We start from the raw sequence: 22,175 nt of genomic DNA, 5'->3' as shown, positions 1-22,175 counted from the left end.
AGTGTTTAGAGCTGGTAAAATGGGTTGGCATTTCCTGACCCTGCCAATCTGTTTTTTCCGTGTTATCTTTTGAACCTGGGTTAGAATGTTCAACTCATTCCAAAAAAATAAAATATAATTATTTTGTTGTATTTCATTAATTTTATAATATTACTTATTTTCATTTCATATCTCCATTAGTTTTTTTGCAATCTCAAGCTTAAATGTATATTAATAATCAGTCAGACATTTTTTAAAAATTTATTTTTGTCTCCATATATAAATAACTTTTGTTGTAAATAAAACTTCTCTTCTTTATATTTCTAGAAAAATATTAAGATAAAAAAAATTTATATCACAAAAGCTTAGTGACAAATAAAATATTACCTAATTTTTTTTAAAAAACTAATCCGTGGGTCAACCCGCTCCGACCTGCCGCTAATCTATTTTGACCCACGACCAAGTAAGGCGGGTTAGTGGGTTAAGACGTGTAATCCAATCCATCCTATTTTGACGGATTGATCCGACCGATTCAACCCATATATATTGCCATCTCTATTAGTGTCCATTAAATAACTTTCTAACGAAGGATAATAAAAAGACTAAAATATCATTGTGTATATCCTTTTATGTTAAAAAATATATAACATGATCATGTGAAAAATTATAACCATATAAAAGTTGATTAATAGTGATAAAAAAGAAAAAATATATTAAAATAGGTAGTTATAAAATCATAATCATTGATTTATTTTTGTATAATTGTAATTTGGGTTTGATGTTTATCCTTTCAAGTGAGAAAAAAAGATACACAATAATGGGAGGAGAAAGTGGGTATTTTTTAATTTTAATTTAAAAAATACTAAATTTAGTTAAAATGACCATCTTTAAAAGGATAAATATTTTTTCCTTATAAATTACTTGGGTTGCACGAGGTTTAATGATAAATCTTATCCATGTCATATTCTTTTAAGAAAAATCGTACTCTCATGTTGCACGAGGTTGATCTCTCATGTTGTACTCACATTAAAAAATGTGTGTCTCTCTCTCTCTTTTAACAAAATTGGTGGGTCCCATTTTATTTGTTTCTCTACATGAAAGAAGTTATATCTATTTTTAAAGGGTTACCTGCTGTCATTTCAGATAAATTATTTGCAGTAAACTCAATACGAAGTCGTTTTGAGGCGGAAATAGTGATGTTCTTGTAATTTTAATTATTTTAAGTTTATTATAGTCTTTATAATTATAATTTTTAAATCTTTCAATCTAAAAATAATATCATTTTAAGAATAAATGCAGAAATATTTTTCTTGATTTTTAAATATGGGAGGATTCATTTCCAAAATAACAACACCCTGAATTATTAGAAATACTAAATTGTATTCGTAACATTTTTTTCTTCTTCATGTTGTTAGTCTTTTAGTCGATTATATTCTCGATCGGATACATATATAAAAAACAGTTGAACTCATTGTTACTTGTATCACTTCCATTTCAGAGATATTAGATAAAAAATATAAGTAATTTTTTTACGAAACTTGATCAGGGAGTTATATTAATAATTTTATTTTTTTGTACAAACTTAGTTACGAACTACACTATATCTATAATATAATTTATAAGAGTTGGTGGACAAAATTTATAAATTTAAACTTTCCCGAAATAGATATGGTTAGCCTCAAATTCTTGTTTGTGTTTATCATCAATAATGACAACAAGTATAAGCAATTGAAACATGCCAAACCAAAACCCAGTAATGGAAGAAGATCACAAGGCACCATTGGTATTGGCCAGTGGCAAACACTTAACTGCAGGTACACGCTTTGTCGGTTGGCGCCTTCCACCATCCCTAAGAGCTCTGGGATCAATCACATCATCCCCTCTGCCGCACACAGCACCATGCCTTAGCCAAAACCATTTTCTGATCTTCTTCTTCGTCCTCCTACCACCAATATCCAAGCTTGCATTTCCACAGTTGTCGGTGCCATTTTCAAGTTTGTTGTGGTTAGACTCTATGAGGCTATCAAGTTGCCTTGAAATGCTTTGTACTTCATAAGGGTCAAGAAGAGGTTTCTTGGTGTGAATTTGGGACCCTTCCTTGGCCATTCTCATTGCTTCTAACTTGTAACGAGAAGGCCTATTTGCACGGTGTGTTCTTGTAACATCAAACTCACTCGTAGCCTTTCCTTCAGAGCCTGAACCGTGTTGGTACCATGCCCATGCAGCTGCTTTCACAACAGCTAATTCATCTGTGTTCTCTTTAGGCTTCTTTCTCTCTATGATAGAGCTCAGAAACGAGAACTTTGAAGCCATGAGATAGCTTAACTGTGGGGTGAGAGAATGTGTGGGAAAATTAGGTTCCACGCATTACAACGGGGGAAAAGTAGGTTTCTTTCTTTGTTGTGGTTGTAAAGTTCATGTTGTCAAGAAAGGCTTCTTGTGTTGTTGTGTCACTTTTTTGAGGTGTGGTTGGCCCGGTGTTGTCAGAATTTAATAAGATCATTTAACTTGGACATGGGTATTGGGCCCCACATTTGGAGCCCTTATGAGAACTGAGAAGTTGTTTGTTCTAGCTAGGAAAAGTATATTATCGTTCTGACTTGTCTGCACCTGAAGATGATCATTCTTAACAAAATCAGTCATTTTCAGTATAAAAACATGCCAACTTTTTGATAGGGCTTTTGAGGGTTACAAACCACTGTCGTGTCTTGTTCCATTGTGGTCTTACGAACCAAAGTGGGTTGGGGGTGTTGTTAATGTTAGAAATTTATTTTATGGGGCAATATTAATTAATTAGTTTTGTATTTAAAATTAATTGGGTTAATGGATATTCTAATATTGTTATTGTAACTAGTCTATTGTGATCAGATTGAATTGGACTTCCAGCATCTGTTGTTATTGGGCCTAGTTGAGCAGCAGTGTAGGTTTTAGTGTGACTCTGGTTTTCTATGATGGGTGGACCCAGTGGACACAGAATCTTTTCTGGGTTATTAGCTAGTCCCCTCTCTAACTTATATATATTGGTTTTTAATCATTTCAGTATAAAAACATGCCAACTTTTTGATAGGGCTTTTGAGGGTTACAAACTATTATCGTGTCCATTGTTGTCAAAAATTAACGTTATGTTTTTTACATTTTTATTAAAGTGGTGCGTGTTAAAACGCAAATAAAAATTGTCATTGCTAAAAGCTGATGAAAACGTAGTGTAAAAACATAAAAACTTACGTTTTTAGTTTTTATCGTTTTGATCGTTTTTACTTAAAACAATTTTTTTTAAAAAAAAAGATTTACAAAAAAAAGAAATTAAAAAAAACCCATTTTTTGTTTTCATCAAATCATATGTACAATATCTTGATATTTTTTTGTTTGGATATATGTCTTTTATAATTATGTCTTATAAAGCTGCAATTCTATTATAAGTTATGCTATGAGAATCGTTTTGTGTTTTTGGATCATTGTGTGTATTGAAAAGAAGTGGAATTATATCCTGATGAGTGATGATCCAAACTCTGCAGAGTGTATAAAGCAGTTAGAGCATATTGATTATCCATTACTTGTTACTTGTTAGTTATCATTGTTTATAATTTTGATACTTGGTTATCAATTTTTTTTTTTCATATTTAGATAGATAAGTGGCTCAACACACATGTTCATTATGTGATTTTTTTTTACATGCATATATATATATATATATATATATATATATATATATATATATATATTTTGTATCTTGACCTTAAGTAGTAAAAAGTAAAAACTTTATATTTCGTGTCATTTCTACGTTTTAGGTTTCTACTATCATTTTTTGTTTCTAAGAATAAACTCGAGTATGATACATTGACTGTGTCTTGTTCCATTGTGGTCTTACGAACCAAAGTGGGTTGGGGGTGTTGTTAATTACGATTGCGGTATCACTTTAATAAATCTTTCTTTTACATTGAAAATATCCAAAAGACAAATTGTGCTACAATTAAATTTTTTTGATATCTCAATTGTAAGAAATTTTCGCATTAAAATTAAGAATAATGCTTGAGAGTACGAAATAGTTATTACGAAAGTGCTGGCGAACCATTACCTACCATGTGTAAATGTTTGTAAAGAACTTGAATTGGTCAAAGACAATTTGTGATAAGATTCCTAAAAAATAATTGGTACCAAATAGCAGTCTTATATTAATTAATACTTGAGGGTCAATTGCGTTATTGTAACACTTAAAACGGACAATAAGGGAATGAAGCAACAGACTCGCCTTGGTATACCAACAAACAAGGCAATAAACATAGAACAATGCAAAACAAGAAATGCAAGGAAATCGTAGAAAAACAAACTCACAAATCTTAACTAAAAATCACAAGTACGGAGAAGCAACAATGATCATCTCTCGAAGTCATGTGATTCTTGTGGGTGCTCATGGTTTCCAGAGAATGGTTGTCTCTGCAATCATGGAAGTGACCACGTATGGGTCCATGTTAGACGCAGGCCTCCTGTCCTCAAAATATCCCTTCCCTGCTTTCTCAGTTTCCCTCCCTACCCTAACAGAAGCACCACGGTTTGCAACACCCTGCATGCACATTTTATTAATACTACTAAGGATATGGTCTCAACCAATTTTGTCAAACTTGATATATGATAGATATAGAATTCGTTTTTATATTTCTATATGAGAAATGTACAAATAAACATCTTATCTTTGAGCAAGGAATCCTCATATAAATGATTAACAATACATAAGAATTACTATAATTATATTAAAACTGACAAAGTCTTCTTCTTCTTTTTTTCGTGTTTTTTAGTTGACATAGATTAAAGTAATCTAATAAAATGAGTATGATGCATCAAGAATGGTCGGGATAGCTTAGCTGGTAGAGCAGAGGACTTTCTACGTAGAAACGGAAAGGATGGTAGAAACATAAAAAGTATAAACGACAAGAAACGTAAAGTTTCTACTTTCTACCACTTAAGGTCAAGATACAAAATTATATATATGCATATAAAAAAAAATCACATAATGAACATGTGTGTTGAGCCACAAGGAAAATTATTTTTCATAACCAAGTGTCAAAATTATAAACAGTGATAATTGTAATGGATAACCAATATGCTCTAACTGCTTCACACACTCTGCAGATTTTGGATTATTCCTCATTAGGATATAATTTCACTTCTTTCCATGCACACAATGATCCAAAAACACAAAACGATTCTTATAGCATAACTTATAATAAAATTGCAGCTTTATAAGACATAATTATAGAAAATATATATCCAAACCAAAAGATATTAAGATACTGTCAATATGATTTGGGGAAAACGAAAATTAGGTTTTTTTTTGTAAATTTTTTTATTTAATAAATTGTTAGTTTTAAGTAAAAACGGTATTTTTTTTATTTATTAAATTTTTAGTTTTAAGTAAAAACGGTAAAAAACGTAAGTTTTTATCATTTTTACGCAGCATTTCTATCAATTTTTGTCGATGACCATTTTTACTTGAGTTTTAACACGCACCACTCTAGTAATAGCATAAAAACGTAAGATTTTACATTTTTATACTTAGTTTTTGATAACAATAGTCTCAACTATAAAAAATCAAAATGTTTTAAAGAACATGTTTTAGTTTTAGTAGGGTCATTTTGTTGCTTACCCATAAGAAGGTTTTAATATCAGCTGTCTCATGTTTTCCTGTCAAACGACGCTCATTGCCGTCTCCATAAGCAGCAATGTGCTCCTTATGTTTCTTCTCCAACTTCTCAATTGCTTTTTTGATGACTTCATAGCCACCATCATTTCTCATGGACTTGGTACTGGAACATTTATCATCCACTTGTCACGCAACGCACCAAAGCAAAGTGATAATTAAGTTAATTAATCCACTCTTTAAAGTTAACATGATTACCTGTAATTGGTGTGAGCACCAGCACCATTCCAATCACCCTGGTTTTGTAAGAACCCAAATCCAAATGACAGTGAGTCAATATCATCACACCAAATTCAATAACAATATTACATATATCAAATGGCCTCAATTTTTGAATGGGAATGGAACAAAAGTCTAGTTAGGAGAAAATAAGTTGAAACTGGATGAGGATAGGATTGTAAACCTGAATTGGTTTAGGGTCCAAGGAAAGCACCACCCCAGCAATCTCAGTGATCCTCTGTTAACACATAAACAGAGATGTTAATTGCTGTATTTACAAAAAAGTAAAATAAAAAGAGGGATAGGATCCTTTGACACCAAATTTTGAAAATTGACACTAAGTCTTAAACTTTGATTTTCGCCAATTAACAGTTATCATTTTTTGAAAGTAATATTATTTAATAATTTTGATTCCCAATAAATAATAACAGTAAATTAGCAGAAATCAACAATTTGATTTGACACGGGTGTCAAAAGACAGTCCACCGTTAAAAAAAATGCTTGCTTTCTCTCAAAAGAGAGAAAATTGATGGTGAGGGTGACTGGGAGAGTATTCATGTGCTTCCAACCTCCAAAATGTAACGAGCAATCCACAACTCGTCACCAGCAGAGATCCCAACAGCTGGACCAACTTGGAATTCCCACTACATAACATGAAGAGCGGACTAAATTAAAAGCAGTTAAAGTAGAAAGACAACAACATATTAAAAAAAAGAAAAAAAGAAATGAAATATAAGGGTGAAGAATGATGAATATGAAAATTATAACATAACATGCTCCAAATTACCTGACCGGGCATCACTTCTCCATTAATTCCACTGATGTTAATGCCGGCATAAAGACAGGCTTTGTAATGTGAGTCAACAATGTCACGCCCAAAAGCCTTGTCAGCACCAGCACCACAATAGTACGGTCCCTGTTGAGCAAGGGGAAAAGACTAGAAGTTACAAGACTGACAAGTTAGCCATAAAAGACTAGAAGTTTAAATTTGTTAATCACCCTTCATAAACTAAATTAACACATCATTAGAAATAATTTTGTAAATAAACTGAATTATTGAATGAATTCATCCTAAACAAATTTCATTCTAGGACCAGAATTATTTACATCAATTCTTTCATTTTAAAGATTCCAAACCCGGTTGAAGAAAACGAATTTTCACCTGTGGCCCTGGAAAACCACCAACAGGCCATCCAAGAGGCCAATTGATATCTTTCTGCAACAAGGTGTATTCCTGCTCAATACCATACCTATTTGGATATCATACAGCAATGTTAAAATCGAGGAAAAGAATGAAATCATGGCAATAGGTCATTAGCATCAACAATAGATACCAGGGTTCTTCAGCAACAACATCAGGATTGCTGAATATCTTTTCAGCAGCATGTCTCTTGTTCGTGGGAATGGGTTCCCCAGCAGGAGTGTAAGCATCACACATAACCTAAAGTCAATTACAATTGAAAGACATGAGATGATTACACCATGGAAACAAGTTTAACTTTTAACTGAAGAAAGTTGTATTGAATACAGATAACATTGTAGAGAAGAAGAAACAGACCAGGATATTGTTGCCCCTCCTGAATGGATCTTTGAAAATTGCTTGTGGACTGTTGTATTTGATCAAAGATAGACAACATTAATAAGAAACAATATTTGAAGTGTATAATATGAGAAGAAATGATCAGGTACAAAGTCTAATTTTAACAAAAAGAAAAGATGCTTACTATAAGATCACTTCACTATCTTGTCCAGGAGCTTGACCAGTGCTGGAACCATCGTAGTTCCATTTCGGAAGCTTCGAAGGGTCTGTAACCGGTCCTGATAGTGTCTATCGAAAATCATTTTGTACATGCGTCAGTTACCGGCCAAATAAATAGAGTTCAAATTAATCTATACTCTTCCCTAGACTCTTCGTCGACCGATCCAAATTATGGTGACCGACCAAAAAAATTAAAAATTGAATTAACCGAAAATCGAAAAATCGAAAACCAAAAAAAGAATCGCAAAATTTATTTGGATTGGATTGATTTTTGGATGAGTGGGTGAAAATCGATCCAATCCAAACCGATCCAATAATTCCCCATTCTTAGCATCTACCTACTTAGGCCTTTCTCCAATTATAGCCCAAAAATCATATAGCAAAATTCTAAATCCAACCCCCGTTAACCCATCATGTTGGAGAAAGTGGATTGTGCTTGATCTATGATATATTTTTATTACATAGGTTATTGTTGTACAACAGCTCCTAGGATAAAAAATTGGGTTAGTTCGTATCTCAAACAACCATATTATAATTTTTTTTGTTGAAAGTAAAAGATGATAATTTAACTTCTTGTTGTACAATACTTCTAGATTGCACAATGATCATTATACAAACTTTACAAAGCTGATACATACATACAAAAAATATGTTATTTGCACAATAATCATCATACAAATATTAGGCTTTTCAAAAAAACCGAAAATCGATCCAATCCAAACTGAATAAAATTGGATTGGATCGGATCGGATTTGAAAAAAAATTCAAACCGAATGGATAATTACATGATTAAACCAAAGGGATTGGATCAGATGATTTTTACTTCCAAAATCGACCCAATCCAAACTGCGAACACTCCTACTGTTCCCCACTTTTTTTAGGATTTTTGAATAAGTTACTTATAATTTTAAAACTATAAATAAGTTATTATATATACATATAAATTAAAAGCACGTCTTATATTAATCTTATTATCTTAACCCGTATTTCATCTAACGGTTCATGTTGACTAATAATTTAGTGATATTAGATGCAAATGTAATTAACGGTTTATAATAAGTTTAAAATTACAGTAATGTAAGTTAATCATTTTCTATATATATATATATTGGGGAAAAAATTTATTTTTTTAAAAGACACAACCTTGTGTCCTTTTAATTTTGAACACTATGTACTACGGATGGTACATAATTATAATATGAAAAGTAATTTTTTTCTCTTTTATCAGTCACTTTAGATCACTTAGAGAGAAAAAAATGACTTTATATTATAAATATATATTACCCGTAATACATAGTGTTAAAAATTAAAAGACACAATTTATATCCTTTAAAAAGATATATACTTTAAAAAGATACATACTTAACCCATATACATTTACCGGACCAAAAAAGTAAAATTTTCTTTTGTTACTTTTGATTAAAACAGGTGAAGTAAATTACCTTTGCTTTGCTCCTCATGTCCATGCCAGATCCACCGATCCTATCATAACGAAAATAAAAGGGGGTAAGTTGATAAAGTATAGAAAATTTTATTTTTATTTTTTGGAAAAAGCAAGTTAGATACTTAGGATGTTGTGGGCCAAGATAAGATAACCAGGCCCAAAAGAAATAGAACGCAGCCCCAATACCTAGTGGACTACAAGACTCCGGTTAACTTAGCGTGGCAGACAACCCCATCAGCAAAGTACTATCATATTGGCATTTAGATATCAATTCTCATTTTTATCTTATAATTTTATTAAAAATTGTTATTATCTTTCAGTAATTTGTTGTTATCTCTCGGTTGTAACAAACTCATACAGTGTGAGTGGAGAGCTAAGCTGAAAATTTTCCAAATTCCTCTCCTCATTTCCTCCCTCGTCGCTAAACCCTCCCTTCTTATCTTTCGATTCATCATTTCAATTAACCACAACATTGTTATTGGTGTTTTCATTGCCTTCTCCTCCTTATTCTAGGAGATCAAAAAGTTAAAGCCAAAAGTCTAAAATCATGCACGATCATAGAAGGGCAGGGGAAACTTTGTTAGATTTTATGGCCCAACAAACAGAACGAAACCAAAACAATATTATTGAAACCTATTCACCGAAAAAACAAACATGAAGAAATGTAAGATATCACTGCAAACACATCCACATTCACGTAAATAAAAAAACAAAAAAAAAACAAGGGGAATCAGAGCGATACAGGGACTAGAAGAGCGCAGTGTGATCGATCAAATGGAATGGGAGATGAACAAAAATAAATTAAACCCATTAACAGGATCCGAGGAGACGTTCGTTCACACGTAAATCCATGCACATACAAACAGATAGAGACTAACCATATGTACTCGGCGATCACCTTCTCGGTGGTGTCGGAGAGGTTAAGGTTGATTAGATCTGAGAGTACTGACATCTTCAAAAAACCAAAGCTTGGAGCAGAGACTATTCAGAGCGAGAATTTATCTTATCTTTCTCTCGATCTCTTCCTTTGTTCGACCTTCCACGAGGTTGTGTGCTTTTTATAGCCTGTTCATGTTAGAATTACAAAAAAAAAAAAAAAAAAACTAATTTAAAATAAGGATATTTTATATTTATTTTTATCTTTCTATAGTTACGAATGCTTCCACATTAAATATGGAAAATCATAACTATATAAAAGTGAAAATAAATATAACTGTTAGATGAACATAATCAATCTAAAGATTAAATAAATTTGTAGTAACATTGGTAATAACACTCATTGATATTAACAATATCCTATCCCTTTGAAATATTACTTCCGTTTCTGAAAATTTTAAAAGAAAAAAGGCCTTATTACAAAAATTGAGTGCGAAACTTTTAATCCTCTTTTTTAAATATATATTATTTTTTTCAGTTTCTTTTCATTATTATTGGTATAATCGTTATCGGCTTGGCTCAGATATTTTTTAGTTTCTTTTAATTAAATATTGGTATATTTAATGGTCCATTACACAAGAAAAAAATATACTATTCTCAAAACACAAGACTTCTCCTGAAAGCATTGACCAATCCTCTAGATATAATATCATACATGCAATTATATTAAATTTAAAATATTTAAAACAAAATTCACATTAAATCTGTAAATGTACGTATAATATACTAATCATATAGTTCATAAGCATCTCTCGTCATGGAAAAAGAAAAGGAGCCTTCCGAGGGGACCATGTGGCTTTTCTCCCCTATTTTCTTGTTCTTTTCTAAAGTTCATTAATCAAGCGAAGTTTTCTCACCTTTGGCTTCTCATACTTTTCTTAGTTTGATTTATATCGCCCCCTATTTCTCTCTCCATCCAAGCGTGTCTTTATATGTCATTTAGTTTCATGTAAAATTGTCAGCTTTCAATGTTCAAACTTCAAACCAGTAATCACGCATGCAAAATATTCTAAGAGGAGCGCCGTTCTAATCTCGGTCCTACATATTCTTAAAGTTCTAGATACAGAATTAATGCATTGATCCATGACTTCAAATCTTTTACATGAAGTGAACCACCCTTCTCCCACTTTGGCATTCCAACTTATCCTTATGAAGAAAATCTTCTATAAGCCACCCCAACACTCAAATATGCCTTTTCAATATTTGGCTTTTTGCCTTTTTTGAAAATGACCCCTACGCACCAAGTTTCCACATTATTTTCTAGAGAAATAAAATGCAGCCAATTTTGTAGGATTGGTTGCGTAAATGTACAAACTTTTAAGTTGTGGTTTCGATCAGTTCTTGTTTCATAGGTCAACATAGAGAATGACACCAAGAACATATAGAAGCAGAGCATCGCATTGGCTCATTGTCTACTCATCTCTTAAGTCATTAATTGATCACTACATATAATAAACAGCCAAATCCACTTTTTTGCTAGATAGAAAAGAAACCTAGTTTGGTTTTCTGATATAGATACAAAGTGCTAGGATGACTCGAATCGCAATCCATGTATGTTATAACACTTTTGGTACGTACTTATCTTGGAGAATATATTGAAAGCATCAAATGGCACTATATGTGTGATGTTTCACCTTAAGCATCTCTCCTATAACGTTAGGTATCTGGTGCCACTCTAGTAATGGCAGGCTTTAGTTTTAGGTGGTGTTTGGTTCAAGATTTTTTAAAATTTATCTATGCAAATCAAATTGGCAAAGTAAAAAAGTAATATTTGGTAGAAGGTTTTACAAAATTTTCGTAGGTATTGTATTTGCATAGCATTCTTTATTTGTTCATAGAAAGCAAGACAAAGTTACTATTTAGAAAGACAACTTGAAGGTGGTATTTTACATTTAGCTAGCTAAATGACAAAAGAGCAACTCACTAGTAGACTTAAATATCCTCATCTAAAGTGCTAAGGTTTCACTTTTTTATGGGGTTATATTTGTATTTTGAAGTTATTTTCTCATCTATATTTTACCTCAAACAAAACATAGACTTTATAAATCTTACCTAATTTGTCCGGTAAAATTTTTTCTAACCAAACAACTTTTTTTATATTTTCCTACCAAACTCACTTTCCAACTATTTTTTTATTAATTATATTTTTTTAGTATTCAAAAAATTTCTCATCAACCAAACCGTCGTTGAGGGTTTATTTTCATCTACAATGTATGTATAGCTTGATGCCTACTGTTTCATAATTCACAGAATCTTCTTCATTGGGCGGTTTACAAGCGCTGTCTGTTTTCTCCAAAATGTACTGCAAAAATAAGGAACATATTCTACTGTAATAGTAAGGAAAAGATTCTTCTGAAAATATTCCCAAGTTTTTGTATTTTTTATTTTTCATTTTGCAGTTGAGTTCATCTTAACCACAGATTATAAATTCTCCTATATTGACAACACCTTTTCAGTTTTTCGGTTCATGATCACCGAGAAATGTGTAGGCTCAACTTTTGTTTTTTTGTTTTTTTATCGTGTGTACAAACTTTAAGATAATGTTTGTGTTAAAGAGAAAGGGCTATTATCGGATCAATGTGATAAGGTAAAAGTTTATGCGGACGTCGGCCCTTAAAAGGATGTCAATGTTATGAGTCTCATATTGGTTGCCTATATAACTAATATGAGGTTTATAAGGTCTTAAACACTCTCACCCTTTGAGTTAGCTTTTAGGATGGTGATCTCAAGGTCCGTAAGAGTTTGGTTCAAGTTTATCACTTGCAATGTGGTATTTCAATAAAGAGAAATCATATTCTTCAGCAACACAGGCAAATGGATTTCTCATGCACTAGATACATTTTTTTAAAGTGGGTCCCATTATTTAATAAAATAAAATAAAAAAAACTGTTGACACTATTCTCCATGGGTGTGCAGGAAAAATTCATATCCATTGCAGCAGAAGAAAATATAGCCCCTTCAATAAAACTGGATAAATGAGGAAAAGTGAACATGCAACTTGACAATAATACCCTTCTAATTAGAGAACATCCGTGTAATTATAAGGTTATTTTTGTCATTTCATTTTATTTTTTCATCAATATATTAACTCCAATCAAATAAAGACTCACAAAATTTAACTCAATTTTCCTGATAAAATTTTAGCTAACCAAACTATTTTTTTTTTTAACTTTTCTACTAAACTTATTTTTCAACCATATTTCAGATAATTGTATTTATATGATAAAAAGAATATATCCTTTCTCAAACGTCCCTAAAGTATTCAATGCCAAAAGTCAAAAGTCGCACGAAAAATTACTCATCGTAAGAAGAAAAACATCACTGCATATGTGACCGATACTGACATTATTATAGTCACAATTGTCCTTGCTATTACGGATGTTGTTGCATATATCTAAGCTTTGACAACTTAACCGAAAAATTTATTGTGATCCAGCCATATTATTTATGGGTTCTCGTATTGTTGGAGAGGAAGAAATTTTCTACACACTTAAATTTATGGTAGGGCTCACACATAAAAAATAAAGAAAATAAAAAAAATTATTGCACGCAAAACGAGTTCTTACTAACATGAGAAGAGAGCTCTCCTACAACATAAGAATTCTTTTTCTCATTATTTATTTAGTGATATCTTTTTTTTATAAATAAATTTTTTTTTTATTTTAATCCTTTTCTTTTTAGTTTTTTCCTCTCAATCCTTTTTATTTATTTATTTTGGGAAGGAATTCCCATACTTCAGACCCACTAAAAAATATTTTAAACTTAACTGCTCAACATATGTAAAAAGGAGTATGATGCTGTTATCAAAAAAAAAAAAAAAAAGGAGTATGATGCCTCTATTCTACTTTTATATGATTTGGGTATATAGCAAAGGAAGGTTTATATTTTTAAACTAAATTGTTTACAAACTCTTATAACTAAAATTTAATCGTTAATTTTTGTCAATCTAATGGTTATAATTTATTAAAAATTAATATTTAATTAATAAATGTGACCCAATAAATTATAACCATTAGATTGACGAAAATCAAAAGCTAAAATTTAATTATAAGAATTTGTAAATAATTTAATTTGTAAATATAACTTTCTTCGTATATTTATGATTTTAATAAAGACTTAAGTGACTCTTCTGTAGCACGAGAAAAGTTTTTTCTCTTGCTAAACCTTTAATTTTTGCTCTAATATTTTTTTTCTTTTTACATGGGGGCTCCACATGTTTTTTTATCTATGTGGCTAGAACAATGACTCTTGTATAACTGGAGAGTCACTTAACCCTTTAATAAATCATAGATTATATTCACACACAAAAAAACAGATTATTTCAATGAAATTTAATAAAAAAAATTCTCTTTCTAACATTTATTGACTAAGACGATCCACAGATGAAAGTGACTCTTAATAATGAATCTTTTGTGACAGGTGCATGATTACTTAATAAAGGAACCCAAAACACAAAACTGTGGGGCCTTTTTAGCCGTTAGGCATTGATAAGTGAGACCTAATGACACATACCCATTACAAACCACACCAAGAACGTGGATGAGGATTAGAGCTGGTAAAACGGACTCGACTCAGCGGCTCAACCTGCCCCATCCGCTAAACGAGGTGGGGCGAATTGAGTTTTTCAACCGATCTCAAAAACGGTGCGGACTCATTTTTTGACGGGTATATAATAGGATCTTATCAATACTCCCCCCTAAAACTTTCACCTTGTCCTCAAGGTGAAGAAGATCAGTCCTCCAGAATCCCATTGCTTGAAATTCAATGACCAACTTATGCATGAAACACGGTAACTACCACCTATATCCCATTGGGCTTTACGAAAATCAATACATGAAATTGAGGGGAAACTTGCTAAAATGAAAGGCGCAACAAAAAAAACTCCAGCAAGTCTACCACACATTAACGAATTGCATTCAACCTTCCCACTAATCAATCCATCCCGAATAACTTGCCCAAACTTCAATTTTGCAACTGTTATAGAGGATGTAGTAATAGACGCGATAGAGGTTTCAAACCTGAACAAAGAAAGATCTCCTTTAATCACCGCCTCACTACCTTTCTCGCCATGCTTGAGGATCATCTCTACAAAATTTGTTTTGATTTTGCCCAATTGAATGAGCCATTCCAATCCCAGAACTCTATCTGCGCTAACTAGTTCGAACAAATACCAATCCTCTTTGATTTGGGTATTTTGAAGGTTGATCTCCACTCCCTTACACACACCCTGACATTTTATCTTGTCGCCATTCCCCATCTCCATCTGAAACGCAGGGGTCTCGGTCACTGCCAATCCAAGTTGTTCCACTTTTGCTGTTGGCACAAAGTTGTTAGATGCTTCACAACCCACCATCACAACTAACCTTCGTCCTAAAATTTTGCCCCAAACCTTCAGAGTTTGGCTTGAGGTGAGCCTTAACAAGCTGTTCATGGAGAGTTGCAACGCTCTTTTAGAATCTGTCTCTTCTAGAACCGCATTCGACCCTTCTCCTTCGTCGTTCCCTTCTCTCTCTTCCTCGTCGTCCATGTCCACCACCAAAGGATGCAGTTGACGGACCTGGTGGTTGGGACTCCAGCACTCATAGCACTTAGAACAGAGGCCATGCTGTTGACGATCACGTAGCTCAGCTTGTGACAGTCGTCATCCATGGATGACGTTATCTCCCTACATACGGTTACTAGTGGCCGACGACGAACCCTTCATCACTGGTCCACCCCTCGTGTCATCCGTCTGAGCATTTTGGGCATTAGGGTAAGTGACGCTGTTGGTTTGCATCACAAACGGGTTGTACAATACATATTCACACCAGTAACAGCATATGTGACCAAAAGCTGCAAATAGGGGGGAGGCTGAGAACTTATCACACTGACAACATATTCATATATTTTCTAGAAAATAATGATGCCTTACATAGCACAATAGGCTTGTATAATACATCCCTGCATAACGAAAGTAAAGTCAAAATCAGCTAAAGAAAATAAGGCAGCTCACAGAACAACTTAAAATAACACAATAACCAAAAGGTCCAAACCCAGCTTCATCCTTTAACTTTAAACAATATAATAAAAACTTTAAAGCTCATGAATCTGTATCAAGCAGCAAGAAAGAGTCACGTGGGTTTGGAGTCAAATCTTTACATTTAAAAAAACTAAAAAATAAAAATTATCAATCACCACTCTGACTTGATAAAACCCAGACTGAGTTTTTTCTCTTCTAATTACATCTACGTCATGTTCAATGAATTGAGTATTTAATTGAAATTTCAGATATACAATGCATGCTTAGCAATTTCAGATCCGGAAATTTTTTTTTGAATTGTTCACATCAACATCAACTTAATTCATAAATAAATTTCATTTTTAAGAAAAAAGAGTAAAGGTATACCCTTTTGGAATTTGAAACACTGTGTTTTTTCTTAGCATTTTCTTTCCTCTTTTCTTCAAGGAAAAAGAAGCTTATGTAATTGAAACGCGATAAAAGAGACTTACAGACAAATGCAGCAAACAAAGGAATCAAAGATTTCTTCTTGTTCATTGTGGACGAAGTTTTGACCTATGAACGCGTTCTCCATTTTCTGAATGTTCGGGAACACACGAGAGACAACGAGGTATCACAGAGGGTTCAGAATTGTGTGATAACGAAACCGTTCAACTATATATATTAAGGAAGGGAATATTCTATATCGTTTTAAATGGATGTAAACTTGTCAGTTGTGTTTTAATGGATGTAAAATTATGTTACATTAATTTATCTTCTTTTGACATAAAATTAATAACACCGCCCATATATTAAAGGGATAAATGTTCATTAATTTGTACGAGATAATTTTATTTTATATATATATAAGTGTATGAGGCTACAAGAAGAAAAGAGAAAAAAAAATATGAGCTTCATATATTTTTATAGGGATAAGTTATTTTACCTATCATTTTTCTACCTACTTTTGCCTACTATCTTAAATCACCGTTAGATCAGAATTTTAATTAACATTTATCTTTCTCTCTCTTCTTGAGATTCTGATCTAACAGTGTTTTAGGATGGTAGACAAAGGTAGGAAGACAAAATGGTAGGTAGAATAATCTATCCCATTTTTATAATATATGTAGGAGATAAAATTTATCTCCTAAAATATGAAGAATATTATTCTTTATATTTAATTATTTACATTAAAAAAAAGAAAAATGTCGAATTAATATTTTTAAGCAATTATTATCCCAAGCTAAAATTGTGGTATTTATATTACAAAAAAAATTGTGGTATTTATTTCTTTATTTTTTATCATAAAATATGCATAATTGAGAAATGATTAACTGGAACATGTATGAAAAGGAATGGTATTACTTAACTAGTAGCTATTATTTAGTATGTTACAATAATTTTTTTGAATTAAAGGAAAATTTTGAAAAATATAAATCAAAACAGAAAAATATTTTAGAACTAAATAATTAATTTTAATAATTTTTAAAACAAAAAAATGATATGTTTCAGTTTCAAAAAAAAATAAACTAAGAGATATAATTATTTTTTAAAACTAAATTTTAAAGAAAAAGTTCAAAAATCATTTGTAATTATTTAATTATTTATTTTATCACTTATCTTATTTATGATCATTTGTAGTCAATAATCGGTTAATGCATTTTTTAGAACTAAATGCATTATGTATTTCAGTAAGAAAAAAAGAAGTAAAAACGTAAATAATTAAGTCAAAATACATAATGCATTTTTATTATGAGTTTTCTTTTTCTACCGTTAATGTAAATATTTTATTTACATTAAACCCAAAACAACGTCGTTTTAAGACAGAAATCAAGGAATTTTTGTAATTATAATTTATTTCAGGGTTATAATTGTCTTGTTCATTATAATTTTTTTATTTTTCAATCCAAAACGATATTCTTTTGAGAGCAAATATAGATAACTTATTTACATTTACTATAAAAACATTAAAGCCTTTTTTACTATTTGCTAGAAGTGGCACTCAAACATGCTTCTAATGCCAAGGTTTGCCAAGGGGTCCACACAGCGGTTAAGCCTCAAGGTAGATATGTCCCAGAACAACGATCCAATTCAATCCAATCCTTTTGTAATTATAATCACGTATTGTCATACTCAAATATAATCACGTATTAGTTACACAATTATTGTTTCAGCAATTATATAATTAATGAGGACAAGTTATACTTATCAATTTATTTTTTTTACCACCTCTTACATTTAATGTTATTATCGCTGAATTAAAATCAAATCAATAGTTCTCACTTGATATCATTTTATAGCCGTTGATTTAATTTTAATCTAACAATAATATTTTAAGATACCGATTTTATAATATATCCTTTTAGGGCCTGTTTGGTGTGATGTATAAGGCCTGATAGTATAAGCTTATACTATATGTTATGACATTTTCAGTTGTTTGGTGTGACCATCGTATAGTATAAGCTTATACAGCAGGACCCCTTTATACATCAAAATGATGTATAACTTAATCCGGCCTAGGAGTAGTGGATTAGGCCTGATAAGGGGTTGATGTATTAATATTAATTACAAGTACAATTCTCAAGAACTAATAGCTTGAAAAACGAAAATATAGGATTCATATATTGAAAGTTTCGTAACAATGGCCGAAACCCATTGATATTGAGGTTTCTGGCCGACAAATACCCAAGTATCCTCCTCCCTACTCGGGTAAATAACTGCGCGTACCCGGGTATCCCCTTTCTTACCCGGGTAAATATTCAACATGTGTAAAAACAAATTTATTTCGCGAAATATACTCGGGTATCTTAATGGTCAACGGTCAAACATGGACAGATTGATGTTATGTTTGTTGAAAAGGTTAAATTTTTGCAATAGTTTATAAGTAAGGTCAATTTGGTAATTAATTATTAAATAAGGGCTACATTGGTTAAAAAGCCTAAGGGCATGTTTGGTGCATAGTATAGGATAAGGCCTGATAGTATAAGACCTGTTGGTATAAGACCTGATTGTATAAGACTTGATTAAATTTTAATACTATCCAGTGTTTGGTATGATATTGTATAAGAGAATATCCTCCAATATTTTAAAAATTAATATATTAAAAAAATCTATTTTAATATATAAATATTGAAATGATATATATTTTTTTTGAAAATATTCCATCGGTTCATCGATTCGCGACTAGTCCGATTCGGGACGGGTCCAGGACTAAGGCTTTAAACCCCTCCCAAGGGTGGTACTAGGGAGGTTCGAACACATGCTATTAGTTACGAAATATAGGGTTCATATTACGAAAGTTTCAATCTTACTTTAAATTGATATTGTTTCATTGATGTAAAACGAAAATTGGTTGTTATTTTTCACTGTTTTATGTTGATTTTAATATAAAAATCACATGTTTTTGTGCCAAGAAAAGTCGCAACCATAGCTTGAAAAATCACTTTTTAAACTTCCAAAATTTCTCAAAAATGGCTCAAAAATATGTTATTTTTGAGATAGATTATATTAAAATCTCATTGGTTTGTTGTTTCTGGATTATTTTGTGGTAAAAATCGCTCAAAAATCTGCTTTTTTTTAGTTTTGACGAAGCTCCCATGACGGAACCCAATTTCAAGCCGTCAACCTGTCAAAGGAAGAAGTGTGAGATTGTGAGAGAGACATCCTATTTATATTCTTTACTAAAAAGTCTCACGAAATCCACACAAATAGAAAATCCATTAAAATACCACGAAATTGTGATTTCATTGTTTAAAATCCTGACTGAATACCAATGAATTTGGACGGATTCTAAAATAATCTTTTAAAATCCTAATCGAATACCACGTGACTTTTTTTCAATCCATTAAAATCCTAATCGAATACCAAGGGATTTTTTTGTCCAAACATAATCCATTAAAATTCTTTGAAATCTCAATCCAATACACCCGCTAAATAGTTTTCTTATATTTAATCAATTTAATTCAAAATTTAAATTAATTCAAAATATTTTAAATTACTTTAGATTGAACTTTTTTATTTCTAGTTTTTTATCAATTTCTCAAAAGACACAAAAGCAATTTCTAAAACTGTTTTTTTAATACATATTGCAGTTTTTAAGTTTTTTATTCTTTCAAATTGAAATTAATTTAATACACAAAAGCCCACTAATTGATCGTTATCAATTAGTTTTCTTATATTTAATCAATTTAAGAGTAAATACCTTTTTGGGTCCCTAACAAAAAATATGGTCTCCACTTTAGTCCTTTACAAAAAAAAAAAATTAGTCAGTGGGTCCCTATGAAATTCAAAGTGGACTTATTTTAGTCCTTTTGAGAGACTAATATGGGTCTTTTTTGAATTTGTGAAGGACCACGATTTCAACTAAATGGGTCCACTTTGAATTTTTTAGGGACCTAGAGACTAATTTTTTTTTTTGTAAGCGACTAATGTGGGTACCGTATTTTTTGTTAGGGGAAAAAATGATATTTACTCTCAATTTAATTCAAAATATAAATGAACTCAAACTAGTTTATATTACTTTAGACTGAACTTTTTTATTTCTGATTTTTTTATCAATTTCTCAAAATACTCAAAAGCCCACACAACTTTCAATTGTGCTCATGGGTGGACCTTGGGGGGCTAGGTTTGGCCCCCACTCATCTCTAAAATTTGAAATATACATATATATATATAATATCATTTTGGTAATATTAGTAGATTGTTTATTTTAAAAATTAATTCCCTCGAATTAAAAAATAAAATCCCCAAAAAGAAAGTTATATCTCCTTATGTAAATGAGCCACAAGTCTATTTTAGCATGCATACCTCTAAGTCTCCAAGCCCAATTCCTATTTTCTAATAAATAATATTTTCCTTTTTTAATAAAATAATATCTTGTTATTTTTTAAAAGAATAATATCTTATAATTTTTTTTCGTAATCTTTCTTCTTTTTACTTGCCAAACACATTTTTTCTTAATCTTCATTCTATTCGCTGCCTTCATTCCACACTTGATAGTAATGTTATGACCCATCTATGAGGCCCATTAATTGCTTAGCTCAATAAGGGACAATTCAAGTATAAATTAGATATACATCAAGATATCAATCCTAATACGACAACATAATATATGAGTTTGGGCCCTTAAGAAAGCAGGGAAGGTCCAGAATCCATTCTATAAATAAGAGGTAAAACCTATATGTACGTGGAGTCAACTGCATCTAACTTAGGAGATACAACAGAACAAGTAAGGTTTTGTGTATTTTCTTAATAACCTTGCAAGGTTGTGGCTTCGAAATATTGAGACCATCGGCGGTTTTGGAGACACGACCAGCACCCTCCAGCGTGAAAAGCAGCCATGAATTCGTTGCCGGCGATTGAGATTGAGGAGAGACACATGGCCATGGAAGCACACTGTGCCGTTTGCAAGGAACCTTTTGAACTTGGAACCGGAGCAAGGGAAATGCCTTGCAAGCACATATACCACCCTGAATGCATCTTACCATGGCTTGCAATTCGGAATTCTTGCCCCGTTTGTCGCCATGAATTACCTTTTTATCAACAGCCGAATAGACGTGGTATTTCAGCAGCAGTAGCAGCAACACTAGCAGCAGCAGCAGCAGCAGCACGGCAAGAGAATGTGGGGTTGAGAAATTGGAGGATACCAGGTGGTGTTTCAGCAGCAGCATCATCATCAGCAGCAGCAGCAGCAGTTCCGGTGGGATGGTTTTCCGGAGGAAGAAGAGGAAGAAGGCGTACTCTGGTGTATTACATAGATTCGGATGGTACATTTGTTGAACAAATTGGAGGTTTCGATGTGATGATATCGCGGAGGAGGAGAAGTCGTGGTGGGTTGCGCAGAATGTTTAGCAGTTTGTTTAGTTGCTTCCAACCACCTCTTCACGCTAATTTATAATAATATTCTGGATCCGTTAGAAGGAGTAATAGTGCATCTCGTTCCAACGCAGGTCCACGTTCTCGAAGGACTTGGTCTATGGATGTGAATAGTGGAATGAGACAACGGTAACTACTCAACCTGGGAAAGGATATATATTTTGGGAGGCAGGATCCTTTGATACCGGTGTCAAATTTGAAGTTTGATACCTCATTTGAGAGCTGTTAGATCAAAAAAGATCCACGACTCTGATTTGCAAGCATGTGACACAATTGATCTTTTTTGATCTAA

General features: G+C 32.0%; 3 protein-coding genes across 4 annotated transcripts; 1 reads left to right on the top strand and 2 right to left on the bottom strand.

Moving 5' to 3' along the window:
• Positions 1 to 1,660: 1,660 nt before the first annotated feature.
• Positions 1,661 to 2,292, bottom strand: LOC133316863 (uncharacterized). Its single transcript, XM_061518654.1, has one exon. The coding sequence runs from the start codon at positions 2,290 to 2,292 to the stop codon at positions 1,747 to 1,749; it is 546 nt and encodes a 181-aa protein (XP_061374638.1). The 3' UTR covers positions 1,661 to 1,746.
• A 2,091-nt stretch (positions 2,293 to 4,383) lies between these two features.
• LOC133316868 (glutamine synthetase nodule isozyme-like) lies at positions 4,384 to 10,050 on the bottom strand. Of its 2 annotated transcripts, none has more exons than XM_061518659.1 (12): positions 9,975 to 10,050; positions 9,095 to 9,134; positions 7,618 to 7,721; positions 7,422 to 7,500; positions 7,228 to 7,334; positions 7,056 to 7,143; positions 6,681 to 6,809; positions 6,463 to 6,537; positions 6,078 to 6,131; positions 5,873 to 5,910; positions 5,621 to 5,780; positions 4,384 to 4,540 (listed from the first exon to the last, which is right to left on the bottom strand). In XM_061518659.1, the coding sequence occupies exons 1-12, from the start codon at positions 10,046 to 10,048 to the stop codon at positions 4,388 to 4,390; spliced, it is 1,101 nt and encodes a 366-aa protein (XP_061374643.1). In that variant the 5' UTR covers positions 10,049 to 10,050; the 3' UTR covers positions 4,384 to 4,387. The 2 variants fall into 2 exon arrangements, with proteins under 2 accessions (XP_061374643.1, XP_061374644.1); XM_061518660.1 differs by having other exon boundaries at positions 7,452 to 7,500.
• An 11,297-nt stretch (positions 10,051 to 21,347) lies between these two features.
• LOC133316893 (probable E3 ubiquitin-protein ligase RHC2A) lies at positions 21,348 to 21,905 on the top strand. The gene has a single exon (XM_061518691.1). It carries the CDS (start codon positions 21,348 to 21,350, stop codon positions 21,903 to 21,905), a length of 558 nt encoding a protein of 185 aa, XP_061374675.1.
• Positions 21,906 to 22,175: the final 270 nt, after the last annotated feature.

The sequence above is a fragment of the Gastrolobium bilobum genome, unplaced genomic scaffold (assembly GCF_033153095.1).
Source record: "Gastrolobium bilobum isolate Gb01-03AN ecotype WA unplaced genomic scaffold, APGP_CSIRO_Gbil_v1 utg9312, whole genome shotgun sequence".
NCBI lineage: Eukaryota > Viridiplantae > Streptophyta > Magnoliopsida > Fabales > Fabaceae > Gastrolobium > Gastrolobium bilobum.
This window is presented reverse-complemented; position numbering and strand designations above follow the sequence as displayed.